The sequence below is a fragment of the Hoplias malabaricus genome, chromosome 12 (genome assembly GCF_029633855.1).
Source record: "Hoplias malabaricus isolate fHopMal1 chromosome 12, fHopMal1.hap1, whole genome shotgun sequence".
Taxonomy (NCBI): Eukaryota; Metazoa; Chordata; class Actinopteri; order Characiformes; family Erythrinidae; genus Hoplias; species Hoplias malabaricus.
This window is the reverse complement of record NC_089811.1, coordinates 30,570,229-30,585,350: the sequence shown is the minus strand read 5'-3', so window position 1 is coordinate 30,585,350 and position 15,122 is coordinate 30,570,229. Positions and strand designations below refer to the sequence as shown.

Genomic DNA, 15,122 nt, shown 5'->3' with positions numbered 1-15,122 from the left:
ACCCCCTCCTTTTCTCTCTCACTCTCTCTTTTCTTTCCGTCTACCCTTCACCTGGTCTGTGTGTGCATGAATAAGCACCTGAGTGCAGGTTTTGGAGAGTTATGAAGGCTGAGTGTTTCTGTCTTGTTTATTTCAGGATCTCACCAAATGGAAGAACAGGCGCAGGAGTGTTAACACTGATTTAATGAAGAAGAAAGAAGAGAGAGAGCAGATAGAGGTCCTCACTTCAACTAGCCACACCAGGAAACCCAAAACCTTCAAAGAGATGTCAGAGGAAAGGTAACATGCACTTGACGAACACATGTTAATGCCAGCTATTTTTTATTCCATGTTACACAGGATTACAATTTATTCCTAATGGGCCCTAAAATAATGTAAATAAAAATAATTAAAAATTGGATGCATGTCTTATCAGTGAAACTCTAATAGATATTACATTCTAAAATTAAGATTAAAGACCATGTTGGGGTTCCAGCAGGGGCCATGCCATCCAAAAGCCACTATTGATGAAAAACTAGAGTACAGTAGAACTGCTTAAAAAAAACCCATAAATGACTGTGCAGGAAAAATATATATAAGTTAGATTAGATACTAAGTAATACTGCCATTACATCTGAACATATTATATTTCTGAGAATATACTGATATATGATTTTCAAGTTATATTTTTGGAAATTAAAAGATTATTAATAGAATGGCATTGAAACTTGTATTTATTTAAAAATGTGTATACATTTATTAAAGGCAGTAGTAAATAATTGGAATAAAGGGAAGGAATGTTTAGGTAAAATACTAAATAATACTAAAACAAAAAAATGTACAGAAGATTCAGATGGAAAAAAACATATTTAATCATATCATACACCTAAAGTTACGTATTTGTATAGGCTAAAACTCAGATCCGATGTACACTGACCCATTAGTAGAAAGTGTAGTCTCTGCCAACCTCTGACTGTTCATGGGCTGATTGTGTGGTGAGAATGTAATCTAATCGTGGCTGCCACTGCTACTCCTCTCCCTTTCACCACACAGGGAGAGAGAGCCGGGCAGCTTCAGAAGTCGCTTTAGCACCTTCTCAAATTCTGAAGACCAGGACGTCTTTGAGGAACCAGCACCAAGGACTAGGACAATGCCATCCCGTAGCTACACCATTGATAACCCCTATACTATTGGAGACAGGTCCTCTGTGCGCTCTTTATCCACATTGAGCGATGATGAACCTGTGGAAGGCAGCCTAGCATCAGATGAAGCTGATTCTCCACTGAATTCACTTGACACCAGCCCAGGAAACCAGTCAAAGATGTCTAGCAGCTATAAAGAAAATCAAGGCAACATCACCAGCAGTCGTAGCTTCCAGGACAACCTAATTTCTTCCAGCATCCAGCCCAATCCAACAGAGCCCACTACCAGCAGTCAGCCCAGCAGCATCAGCAGTAAACCACTGGAGCCCAAAAACAGCAGCAACAACAAGCCAGTTGAAAACACCAGCAGTTTTGTTCACCCTGTGCCTGAGCCCAGACATCACTATGGAAGGCAGGGGGAGGATCAAAGCCAAGCTTCTTTATATAAACCTAATTCAGCGGAGACAAAACAGTCTGGAGTGGCTCGAGTTTCTGCCTCCCTCCCCAGGAGCTATCAGAGATCGGATAGCGCGAGACTTACCTCTGTAGTCACGCCCAGGCCTTTTGGCACCAAGACCAACAAAATCTCCTCTCTGCCCCGAGCCTACACGGTAAAAAGCCTTCCACGTGCAACACTTGATTTTTTAAGTATTTTTGAAGGCCATATGCTTTTATGGGGAAACACTTTTATAGACAGGAAGATGTCAAACTGTTACAGTGCATGACCTGTTAACAACTCTGATGAATTATGCAGCATGTTAATTCAGTGGCACTACTAGTGTAAAGCTGAGGTTCTATTAAGTGGAGGGGGATTATGTAACTCATACTTTCCTGCCATATAAGTCATCACATGAACACTAATGACATTCACACTAATGTTTATCTGTTTATTTTGCTCCACAGTGGACTACCTAATGTTCAATATGCCCCAGGCAGTTTATACATTTATTACAAATTAATTGTATAATTTAAGATTAATTACTAACACTGCAAATCTAAAACCCTTAATACACCCAGATGGATGAATCCCATAAGAGAGTAAATGGTGATATGGACAGCACAAAGAAGGTGGCAGCTCCTAGCCGTTATGCAGCATTCATGAAAGAGGACGAAGCTAATTCCCAGACTAGCTCTGCTCATAGCAGTGATGAGGATGAAGAAGAACAGGAGGAGGAGCAGGTCGCTCCAGCTACACAGACTTCATCTGTCACTCCAGTCAGCAGAGTGACCCCACAGCCCAAAGCAGTATCCCCTATTAACAACACACAGCAGGTGAGTATAAACAAGGTTCAATTCATAGAAATAGAATAGAAATGTCCTCACCCTAACATCTGCATTAGAAATTGTCAGAGATGCTTGTCATTCCATGTTTTATGTAACTTCATAATGTCAGGGACATATGCCTTGTGTCTAGAGCCTTTAGGTAAAAGTACCCCACTTTGTAAGTAAGTGTAGTTCATTTGTTGCTAAACTGCACTTTATCTCTCAGTGGAAACGGACCAACACAGAAGAAACTCTGACCAAATATTATGTGGGTAGTTAACATGTATTAGTAGTGTTATCAATATATTAATGTCAGGTTAGTGTGGTTTACTAGTAAAAGTGTAATAGTGTAATCAGATACAGCCAAAGTGTCCATAATAAACTGGTGGTTCAATGTAAGGAGGAACTTGGTTGCTTTAACTTTAGATGCACTGAGGCACCAGCATTAACCTTAATACCCTCCACAGTGTCATGCAACAGTTCACTATTTTTTCTCATTGTGCCACAGATTGCAAGACATTTAGATGTTTCTGGATTTATGCACTGTATTCTCTGTGCTTTCCAGGAAAGCTACAGTGACATGAGGATCAGCTTGAATCAGAAACCCAACAGCAGTCGTGACTTTGGCTTTCAGAGCACCTGGGACTCCACAGGGGCTCATGTGAAATCTATACAACCAGGTATGAAATTAAAAGAAATATGTAGTAGTGGTAATGGTTAATCATTAACAATAAATTAATAAAATAATAATTATTTATGCGGCATGGTGGCACAGCAGGTAGTGTCGCAGTCACACAGCTCCAGGGACCTGGAGGTTGTGGGTTCGAGTCCCGCTCCGGGTGACTGTCTGTGAGGAGTTTGGTGTGTTCTCCCTGTGTCTGCGTGGGTTTCCTCCGGGTGCTCCGGTTTCCAAAAACACACGTTGGTAGGTGGATTGGCGACTCAAAAGTGTCTGTAGGTTTGAGTGTGAGTGAATGTGTGAGTATGTGTGTGTTGTCCTGTGAAGAACTGTCTATCTTGAATTTCTACAGTAGCACAGAACAGACAAACCAAATACTGGCTTTAGAGATTGCCTTTTGCATTTATACATTGACGTAGCAGGGAGTGGTGAGGGAGGGGAATTCAGAAGGTTACAGTGTGCAAACTCACCACTAGATGCCACTGAGTCTTACATATTGTACCTTTTAATTAGAGAATTCACCTAGGACATATATTTACTGTTGCCATCAGCTCTATGCACAGATTTAGTGTAGATGTTAATAGAACATTCTCTGCAGTCCTGTCTAAAGCTATATAGGGCAGACATTTTCTGGGTCATATGGGATGAGTCACACATCTTGTGTGTAACAGCATGTGCTGGGCAGCAAGAGAATGAAAGCTCAAGGATTATACAATGACAATTACAGTATTCACATTTGTTTTCACAGCAACAAATCCCCTTTTAAACGAAAAGCACTGATGTCTCAAACTTGCCCCCTCTACTCCCCAACTGGAAGACTCCAGTTAGTGGTGCAATATAATGAAATATAGGCATAGATAATGTAACAGGCACAGAAGGTGCTTAATAAAAAACACGTGGAAACATTTTTAATGATCCATTCTTTCTGAGAGTTTCTGTTAATGTGTGTACGAACATATATTTATGTAGGCAGTCCTGCAGAACTGTGCCACCTACAGGTGGGTGATGAGATCCTGGCAGTAAATGGACACAAGGTGGCAGACATGAGCTATGAGCAATGGAAGAGCAGTATGGATAAATCCCAGCAGCAAGGCAGTCTGCTTATGGATATTCGCAGACACGGCAAGAACAGTAAGACAGACCCACTAATGCCCTGACGCCCCCCCCCCACACACACACCCACACCCACACACCATATACCTACACCATTATGACCCTATAATTGGGCCTTCAATATCCCACTCAAAGACTTCATCTTCAAGTCATTCAGATGCCTTATCCAGCTATGGCAGTGCTTCCAAAATACAGAGAGCTCTGCAATTATTGGCTGGGTAGAATGGCAGAGATCGACCCATTAATTCAAGCAATACAAATGTCAGTTAAGGTGAATGCTATCTATGTGACATTCAGGAGTTCTCTTACTGTCGTTTCAGTTAACAGTTTATTTAGATTAAAGTCACTTTTTATGAATGCAACAAAGGTACAATAAAACCTCATAAACAGTGTTCTGTTACCAGAAAAGATAATGGATTTACTCATAGTTAAGCATCACAGTGAAATAAATTGATTAATACCAGTTTTTAGTCCTCTTCACTCTGATTTATTGTTGGGGTGGCCCTTGGTTAGTCTGTGTTTATTTGCTAACACACAATCTGTCTGCTGTCCGTCTGTTTGATGTTCTATTACTTACTATTTTCTTTTTTAATCTCGACCTCTCCTAGACTTTATTTCATTTGGTGTTTTAATGTTTTCGTGGTCTGTGTGTACAATGCAGTTTTAACCCTGCTTGTGAAGGTTCATGGTGCTCTTTAGCAATGTTTTTTTTTTTATTTTATATATTTTACCAAAAAGCTTATACCAATCATAGTCTTGTTTTGATTATCTCACAGTAATATCCATTCTTTCGTTAACTGTGGTATACTGAGGTACAAGCTTGTTGGTAAAACTGGTGTGTGGAACTCTGTAGACTGCATGGCAGGGGAAGGTGGTCTGTCTGCAAACCCCACTATCTGGTAGCATTAACCTGGTAGCTGAGGCCTCTCCGTCAGACGCTTATGTGCAGCTGTGTGTCCATTATTGTAGTAGCTAATTGTGTGTTTTTAAAATGGATGACTCTGACGACGCATCATTATCAGATTGGGGCAGAGACCTACCTTCCCTTCCATTTAAAAGCCATAAGACGATCAATCTGACCAGTGCGGATCCTCTAGGTTCCCCTGAGACATACTTCAACTCCAGCTTGAACTTCACCTCCCAACCAGCCATGGACACCAGTGTGAAAACTCTGAATGTCAGCTCTCACTCTGCCGATGTAAGCATGTAGTGTGCTAAATTTGATTCTTTATTTCTGTTACTATATATCCAAATAAAAAAATAAAACAATTTCAGTAAATAGAAGAATAACAGTCAACACCTTGGTTGCAGAATCTGGCCCCCCATGGCATTAATGGTGGGATTCCTGAGGAGAAAGTGACTCTGAGGAATAAAGGTAAAGCACATTTTTCACAGATTCACCTAGACCCTGAGTGTCTAGTACTAATACAAGTGTAAAATGTAGAGCATCTGGTGTCTTTCTTGGAGTGTTAAGCTTGATTTATAGAATGTGTTTTCCCTATCATGTGAGATTTGCATTGTTTGGTATTTTTGAGAGGTTAAAGTTTGTGTCATGAAGTGCTTGCATTTGCTAAAATCAAACCCTGTGTTTTTCAAATATAAACTTAAGAATTTGTTGTTTTCAGGTAAGCTGAACCGTATTCCTTTTTTGTTTTTCTGTTCTCTGATCTCTTTTATCTCTCGTGTAGAATCAGAACCCCTTTCTTTGAAAAACTTAAAAAGGAGATCAGAGTTTTTTGAACAAGGTAAAACAGCATACCAGGTCGGTTTTGTGTTTCTGGTGCTGGGCACTGCTAGGCCTTCATCCTTTCATCCTCTTCTTTCTCCTCGCAGCTGAAGCCCTCATAACCCATGTGCTCTTCCCTCAGGCTCAGCAGGGAACACAGTCAATGCTCTGGTCTATCTCTGTGGTAACAAGTTTGAGTGTGCTGTGTCCACCTCCACATCAACACACTGACTTGCTGTCTGCAAAAGCCCCGGAGTGCATGAATAATAAAAGAAAGAAGGTGTAAGGAGGGAGAGATATATATCAGAGCAATAAACAAAATGTTAACTGTAATTTCTAAATATGGAGACTGTACAATTTCTTGTATAGTCAGAAATGTGCCTCAGAAACTGTACAGTACAAAGTCCTCAGACTGCCTGTCAAGACTCATAAGGACACCCAAAGACCCTCTAAGTCTCCACATCAGAGGAATATTATATTGTGCTCCAGTCCTTCTGCAGATCAGTGCTATGGCAGTGTCAAAGATCCTTCTCATCTATAAATGATGTAGTAGAAATATTGAAAAATGATTCACATTCAACATTTCCCTCTTAGCCTGCATCTGTTATTTCTCAGAATGTTATATATCTTCCAATGCCCAAGCTCTTGCTGCTATGTTTTTCCTCAAATGAGAATTTCCTCAGTACTGGGAAGTTAAGAAATATAATTACAAAACCCTGGGGTGCAGACTGTACAGTATTGTGTAGTGTTAAATGTGTTGGTATGGTGTTCAGATTAGGCACAGTTCTTCTCTGCCCTTTTGCATGCTGCTATGCTGCTGAGCATGCATCTGGCATAATGACCTGTTTTTGCATGTGGCATGTGTCTGTTATCAGGAAGAGTGGCTTTCTGGGTTTTTTTTTGTTTGTTTGTTTTTAGTTTCAGATTTGTTTTTGGAGTGTTGAATTTTGCCATTTTTGTCTCTTTCCATATTATGGAATGTGTTCTAGCAGTAAATATGTAATTAAACGATTATGTACTGTTAGGGGTGTAACAATACACAGTGTTGCATTTTATAATAACATATCACATTTTGCCATAATGTTTTTGCTAATATGTTAGCTTGCTCAGGGCTAGTGTATATATATAACCACATATAAATATAACCACAGCTATTCTTTATTGTCTGCTGTGGTACTAAGAAACTGCTCAGAATGGATCAGGCAAGCCTCCACTGAGTTTGAGTGTCTCAACAAGTTGTACTATTCAGTAATGCAATGAAAATGGAGACATTTAACATACTATCCTTGGGCACATATCTCCTTGTTTTACAGTTTGAAAATCAAATTGAAACATCAGAACAACTGAATTATGAATCTTGTGAATTGTTACACCTCACACCAAAATAATTTACAAATTGAAGGACTTAAGGTTTTATTATATTTCCATGACAAATAATGAAATTCAGTTTATTTAAATGAAGTAACCATTTAAATCCATTATATGAAAAAACACCCTTGTTTAAAAAAATACTTCTGTTTCTTCTATATTTCTTTTATAGGTGGACCTGAAACAGGGATATCAGACGTAAGCAAACGTTCATGGCCATAACATTTATACAAGCAGTTTTGAATCATTATATTAAGTACCCTTAAGAAGATATATGAGAGAACAGCCTGAGAAGGCTAATTTAATTATATTAAAAGACATTACCTGATGACATATATATTCTTAAGTGGAAGCCCACTTTGCCAGTGGAAAATGTAGTTTATATATAGCTTTGTGACACGTAATTAAAGGTGAAATGACAGAAATCTTTCTCTGTGTTGTTTAGTTGCCTGTTCCTTCTCTCTCCACATCTACTAACCGCTGGTCCTGGGACCCTGAAGAAGAGCGTAGGCGACAGGAAAAATGGCAAAAAGAACAGGAACGCTTGCTGCAGGTAAATTATTCTCCGCCAGCTGTTTTAAAGCCATATTCATGTCCTAAATTACTATTTTCTTAGATAACTAATGTTATTAGAAACGTATTTGAATTTAGTATGGCAGTACAGCAAGTACAGTTATGAGGGATCAGGAGTTTGCTTAAAACATTAACCAAAAATGTTTTTCCTATAGGAGAAATATCGTCAGGATCAGGAGAAAATGGAAGCAGAATTTAGAAAAGCCCAGCAAGAGGCTCAAAAAGAAGGCACAAAACAACAAGAAGAGGTGATAATGTCACCTGATTATTGAACTTGAACAAATGTTTTTGAAAATATGTGTGATTTATTACCAATTTGAAAACATTATGAAAATGTAATTCTAATGTACTTGTATTTAATTAAACTCAATAGGAAATTAGGAACCTGGAGCACTTAGAGGAACAGAAGCACTTGGAGGAGGAAAGGAAAAGAAAGGAGGAACAAAAGCGCTTAGAAGAGGAAATGAAAAGAAAAGAACAATATAAGCGCCTAGAAGAGGAGAAGAGAAGGAGAGAGGAACAGGAGCGTCTTGAAGAAGAGATGAACAGAAGGGAGCAGCAGAAGCGACTGGAAGAGGAGAAAAAAAAGGAGGAAGAGCATCTGTGTAAAGAGGAAGAAAGGAGAAGGAGAGAGGAAGAGGAGAGGAGGCGCCAGAAGGCTCAGGAGAGGCTACAAGAAAAGTAAGCTGCAGATTCTTCAATTAGTCTCCAGAAAATTGTGCTATAATTTTAAGGTTATGAGACGACTACATATTGAATTATGAGGTGCTCCATGTTTACTGCACTTGTGCTGTAATAGCATGCTGTCTTTTATTTTGTGTATTAAGTGAATGAAAATAATGAGTTCCATTAACTGCAGTATTGTAGCATTGACAATGCTGTAGTGCAGAACCTTCCCTATTGCTGCATGATTTGCTCCCGATAACAAATTGACGCTAAACTAATATTCAAATTCACATTAACATTTTCCATTGTTTGTAAACTCATGCATTAATAACCATATCATACCTATGTTGTTTTGTGCCCATCTCTGTGTGAATGCTTATACCTATGCTTCTTCGTGCTACTTTTATTGTTTGATCACAGTGATAAGGACTATACCAGTATTTTTCCTGAGCTATCCTACTTACACAGGTAAATATAATCATTTTTTTTAATGTGTATATGCTGCATTTTTCCTGTTTTAACAAAATTAAAAATTGTTAAAAGCTCCATTAACTTTTCAATGGCAAGGGATTTCTAACTCTTTGTGTAATTAAAGTAATTAAGGTATCAATTTTTAAGAATGAAATGTTCTTCTCCAATGAAATTACCTTTCAATTAACTACAATTCTTTATTTCACATTAAACCATTCTCAGTGACTGTGGTCATTTCAGCTATTGAATTATTCAGAAATTTTGAAAAACAGGAAATTTCCCTTTCTTTTTTTTTTTTACTGCCTAAGGATTAATTCCTGTGACTAATATTGTTTTAAAGGGTGAAGTCCAAATCCACACCAGAGCTTGACGAAGTGGACAAAACCGACGTTAAAGGTTTGTATGTTTTTAATCCTTCTTCCTAATCCTGAAACTGCTGTGTTTGAGAGATCATGCTAAAGCAAGGTTTATGTGGCCTGGTTTAATGAAGCATGTTAACAGAAAAAGCAGCTAGAATTAAGAGTTCAGAGCTGTGAGCAGTGTGGAGTGTATGTGCGGCTGTATGCAGGTGTGTATAGAAGGCACATGGGTCTGGCAGGCTGGCTCTTGGAGAAAGAAATAAGAAGAAAGAAAGATCCTCATATCCTGAGTCAAAAGGCTGTATCTGAGCTGGAACTAGAGAGGAGAAGTATCCTTAATGCTATGAGATACAGAAACCCAGAAAAAGGTGGGCATTGGCTCATGACCATGTCAGTAAACAAGCCCATCCAATCACCTTAAACCTATCAACAAAAGCTATGTTCAACAATCAGTCTGTCCAAATCAGCATGTGTCCTGTCCTCACCACTCAATCAGCATGCACCAGGACTTGATTCAGGATGAATGTGATTACACAATCTGCCTTAGGTTGTACACAATTGATGGACAAGGTACATGTTTTTTCTTTTATAATGATTTTGCCTTGTATAATACCTTTAGCTGTAAGCAGTGGTCTGAGTGAGAAGAAAGAACCATTATCTCAGGCTGAGTTGGAGAGGCAGCAGATCATTCAAGAGATGAAGAAGAAGACTCCATTACTGACAGACCGCAGCTGGATTCGTCAGCAAAGCACCACCAGCAATATCAATAAAGACCCTGTCACTCTACCCATGAGGAGGTCCGTGCACATGGTTATAGCTTTTTGCCTAATATTGTTGGAAGCGGTTGAAACACTAGTCAGTAGCCAGTTTATCTTTGAGAAAAATCCTTTGAGCTCATTCCCATCACTTGTGAGCTTAGTTAACCAATGCTACTTCACTGACTTTTCAGAGGTGAGTCTCTGGATAATCTTGATACGAACCGCTCTTCCTGGAGGTCATCATGGGCACCAGGAAGCACATCCTCCATCCCAGACTATAGCCGGCCTCATTCAGCTCTCTCTGGCTCATCCTCTTACCGCAGTGGACATCCGGGCTCTGCCACATTGCCTGCATCCCAGTCCCTCAGCTCCATCAGGCAGTCATGGTCCACATTTTCCACCCCTGCCCAGGCCCTTCATACAAAGCCAGAGCCTCAGCAATCCTCACAGAACAGGTACTTTTTCTGTATGCCTTTTGTTTCCAAAATAAATTTAAATAAATACATTTAAAAACCAAGTGATGCCATTGTACATACACTGAGTTTCTATTTTATTAGCTATTTGTACCTGACGTTTTCATACTAGTACAACAAAGTAATATAGCTCCACAGCTCCAGTCAGCCATGCTCCAATCATTGTCTCTTTTCATTAACACATGAAAAGGGTTACATATATTAAAGGACAAATATAATTGAGTAAAATATTCTAATAGCGGTTTTGCAAAATAAAATGCACTGGCATATTATTTAATCCTTCAGCCTGCTTTGATGGTTTTAGTTGTATCAGATGCCTACAAATGAGGAAAATTTACAGTTGCTAAGAACAGTTTTTATTTAAACTAAATAAAAAGTAAAGTTAAAACAATTGTCAATATAATTCTGAGAAGTTAGAGAGCATTAAAATGAACTTGGACTAAAAAACTATCTTAAAACTTACCTTGAAGTTATATGTAATAATGAATTATGGGCAATGTACAGAGGGCAATTCTGTCTGAGGAATTTATATTCAGTTTATTCATAAAATATAGCAAAGCAATACTTAAACGTTAACTCTCACTGTAATATTATTGACCAAAAAATTTTTTTTTTTTTTTTTTTTTTTTTTTTTTTTTTGTTAATTACTCATTAAATATTAAAGGACAATTAAGTTTTAAACTGAACAAGACCTAAACAAGAACTAAACCTAAACCTCCATATACTACAGAAGTTATATCTGCATACTACTTTACCACCAATCATTCAACTCACCTCATCTTATTTCAGCAATTTCAATCCCAAAGGTTCACTTCATGGTAATTATGCTGGAATTAATTAGTGTTGAGTGTAGATACAATGTTGGTGTACCTAATTATCTGAATGTTACCTCATTGTGTAGTAGGCATATGCCCTTAACATTTCACCTGCTCCTAAGCTCCATGTATCATGTAGCATGTCTACAAGGCCTTACCACATTGATTGATGTGGTAGTGTGTCTTGTCAGTGTCTCAGGTCATTTTTACATTTTGTAATCTAGGTCAGTCAGTGGCAAGAAAATCTGTACATTCTGTGATTTGCCCCTGGGCAAAGGAGCGGCCATGATCATCGAGTCTCTGGGACTCTGTTATCATTTACCTTGCTTTAAGGTGAGAGTTCCCAACTCCTCCAGTCTTAGGGGTGTCAAGTCAACCCTGCTGCTAACCTGCCTTACTCTTCACGCTTTAATTCTTACAGTGCCAACACACTTTAACCACTGAGGCATATCCCAATTTCTATATGTACAGTTTTTAATCAGTATTTCTGCCAGCATGTGGCTCTGTATATTTTGATTAACTGTTTCAATTTGTGTGCACAAATTTACTCAGCCCATTCCCTTTGATGCATACTAGAAGTAAGAGTTCTGGATTCTGATTTCATCTGTGCTGAACAATCTAATCTCTAGATTTAGATTATATTTCAGTGCATTCACTCACCAGCTCAATCATAGCAGCTTGCTTGATTTGGTGCTTAATAACTGCTTGGGCTGCTGCTGTCATACTTTTATGGTGGCCTAGCATTTTGTGTCTGTAACCCATATTTATTGCCGGTTTTAGCTTTGAACTGATGCTTAATGGCTTCCTCTGAGCTGAAAGTTTCTCTTGATAAATAGACAACTCTCTGCAGTAGTGAGTCAGAGACCAGAGATCAAAACAGCATATACAGGTGAGTACAGATTTAACGTATACATGACCCAGCCTCTTACTGTGTCGCTGTGTTTTACCTTCTAGTGTATTGAGTGCAAAACTGATCTCGGAGGCTCAGAAGCTGGAGCTGAAGTCAGAATACGAAACAAACAGCTCTACTGTAACTCCTGCTATTTGCGAGTCAAAGGTATGCCATAGTTTGCTCAGCAAATGACGTAGGATACAAATACAGTGATTTAGGAGTTTAAAAATAAAACATACAGGTGTTCTGACAAAAAGGAAAATGCTCTCCTCTCCTCAGCTGGGCAGCCCACTGCCATGTGACCTCACAGGATTACAGCAGATTGAGGAAGAACCTACAACATACTAAACACTACAAGCATTGCACATGTGTGGTGAACAGATTTTTTGAATGAGCAGTCAACATTACGCAATTATTTCCCTCTTTCGATCCATTTATGAGTGTGTTAGAGTAATAAAAAAATATGCTTTTCCCTGAAAGTATTAGAGATTGCTTGTACAGTTATATAAGGGATGTGCATTTACCTGTAACCTAGCACGGTTTTTAAAAGAATTATCTTTTAAGTCATGTTATTTACAAATAAAACATATGGATGTGTCACTGCTAAACAGATGTCACTAAGGTTTTTTATTTTACAAAGAATGTTAGAATTTGCTGTGTTGTCACCGCTTGTTGAGGCTATTTTTATGAATTTATTTTGTTATGTTGGCAGCAATATGCTGTCATTCTCTTCATTTTGTGCCTTTCTGTTTATGATGGGGAAAGATTATTAGAATAAACACCTTAAGAATATATTTGAAAGTGGCATGGTTTGTAAGTTTTATTTGCTAATGGCATCCAGTTAATACTTCTAAGCAAAAATTTACACACTGTAAACAATCTCATACATACTGCAAATATGCAAAATATGCAAAAAAAAAACATTATATTCACTAGTATTTTTAAATAAACATTACTGAAACAAATTTGAGACTGAATTGTTCTCTCTCATTTATTTGGATATTGGTTAAAAGAAATGCTTGTTTCTACTTTTTACTCAACATTATATATATTTAAAAAAAATCTTAGGTTCCATTGAAATTATTTTTAAGCCATTCATCAAGACAATAACTGCCAACATTCAACCCAACATTAACTACCATAGAAGTGCTACTGTAGCATATAGTGATTTAAACGTTAATATTGGCTATGAGAGAAAGGAGTCCGAGCGCACAGTTCTGGTATGTTGCTGGTCGGAGTGTCCACCCTGTCCCTTGTCCACCACTAAAAGCACCTACATTGGCCATGTGAGCAACAGAAGTGACCATGGAGCAATGGGAGGAGGCAGCCTTCTCTGATGAATCATGTTTGATGGCTGGGTGTGTGAGCATCACTTACGGGGGAAAAGCTGGCACTAAAGAAGGATTGTCAGCAGAGGCAGTGTGCTGTTCTGCTGGAATACTCTGGGTCCTGGCATTCTGTGAGAAGTGCTGGAAAAACAAGTCCAATCCTCTGAGGCCCCATCTTACAACATACAGGACGTTGGAGGACTGATACAATATTAAGCAGGTGGTTTTAACGATATGGCTGATCTGTATAAAGCCATATTCATTAAACGAGACAGATAATATAGCATGTGTGTATGAGTATTTGATGATTCAATTTATGAACAGTAAAATTTAATGACTTGATGGAAAAGCAGAAGGAATTGCTGGGGGATTCTAACAAATATGCAACACTTTAAACCGTTTTGACATTTCATTTGAAGAGAGGTATTTATTCCCCTCCTTGAAGAAAATTGCTTAAGCCATACAAAATGACAAGCCAGGAATGTAAGCCCCCTCCCCCGTGTAAGGGCCTTGTCTGTGTTAAAATGGAAAGTGTGTCAGTCTGTATTCTGTTCTGTGTCACAGTAAATTGTATATGACTTTTATCCAAACTGGCTGTCCAGTCATGACTAGCTAATAGATGATGCTTGATAAGCCAGTATTCCCATCCATTTGAATTATTTCGTATGCTAATTGAGAAACTTTTTTGTCAGTTTTTCCAGTTGGAAGATTTATTCATTAAAATATTTTTCAAATTGACGGGATTCTTAAACACTAGGGGGCACTGTTGTTTTAAATGCTGTTGGCAGTATTTACAGTGTTTAAGTCTGTATGTCCTGGACTGACTGAGTTTACCTGTTTTTATATATATATATATATATATGTGTGTGTGTGTGTGTGCGTGCCCGCGCGCATCTGGCAGACATGAGTCTTTTAATAGAAGAGCACATTTTTTACAATAAATGTAAAAGTGTTGTTGCCTTATAATCTAATTGTTGTGATTCCTGTAGGTGATTGGATTTAGACGTTGTCTCAGTACTGCGTCGGAAACTGTAATAAGCTTTCAGTCTGTTGTTAAACATTCATTGACTCTCATTTCCCTTACACCCAGCAGCCTCCTCCACCTGCACTCTAAATTCACTCTAATTTTAGTCAGTCTGACTGATGTCACTTGAGCCTTGTTACCATGGTGTGCTTGTTCTTTGTGGATATCTTGTATTGAGCTGCTACATTATGTTTCTTATGTCATAAGTGCAGGTGAAAATGCAAGTAAAAGTGGCAATATTCTCAGTAGTTTGCAATGAAATCAATACATGGCAGAGCATGTTGCTCCTGAGCTGAACCACATGAAACCACCTGCTAAACATTCTATACTATAAGACAGAACTTTATATTACTAATCGGGATAATGCATTGTTATGGTTTGAAAGGTAATATAGTTTCTATGGCATTTATCTCTATTTAGTATTCAGACAGGTTGTTAAAGGAATCCTCTCAAAGAAAGAATGTAATCAGTTACAAATTATGCAAAAATCCAG

General features: G+C 38.4%; 1 protein-coding gene across 1 annotated transcript in view; it reads left to right on the top strand.

Annotated features, from left to right (window-relative positions):
• The window catches only part of lmo7a (LIM domain 7a), a 39,421-nt gene extending 26,190 nt beyond the window's left edge, over positions 1-13,231 (top strand). Inside the window, exons 16-35 of the mRNA XM_066686263.1 lie at positions 137-279; positions 1,033-1,732; positions 2,139-2,393; positions 2,950-3,064; positions 4,033-4,194; positions 5,199-5,374; positions 5,488-5,551; positions 5,865-5,921; positions 7,443-7,468; positions 7,716-7,823; positions 7,999-8,091; positions 8,217-8,524; positions 8,930-8,977; positions 9,321-9,376; positions 9,549-9,707; positions 9,959-10,136; positions 10,289-10,552; positions 11,610-11,718; positions 12,340-12,442; positions 12,557-13,231. Of these exons, the coding sequence (XP_066542360.1) occupies positions 137-279; positions 1,033-1,732; positions 2,139-2,393; positions 2,950-3,064; positions 4,033-4,194; positions 5,199-5,374; positions 5,488-5,551; positions 5,865-5,921; positions 7,443-7,468; positions 7,716-7,823; positions 7,999-8,091; positions 8,217-8,524; positions 8,930-8,977; positions 9,321-9,376; positions 9,549-9,707; positions 9,959-10,136; positions 10,289-10,552; positions 11,610-11,718; positions 12,340-12,442; positions 12,557-12,579 (3,147 nt within the window). The 3' untranslated portion in view covers positions 12,580-13,231. The remainder of the gene's footprint in view (positions 1-136; positions 280-1,032; positions 1,733-2,138; positions 2,394-2,949; positions 3,065-4,032; positions 4,195-5,198; positions 5,375-5,487; positions 5,552-5,864; positions 5,922-7,442; positions 7,469-7,715; positions 7,824-7,998; positions 8,092-8,216; positions 8,525-8,929; positions 8,978-9,320; positions 9,377-9,548; positions 9,708-9,958; positions 10,137-10,288; positions 10,553-11,609; positions 11,719-12,339; positions 12,443-12,556) is intronic.
• The last annotated feature ends 1,891 nt before the right edge of the window (positions 13,232-15,122 follow it).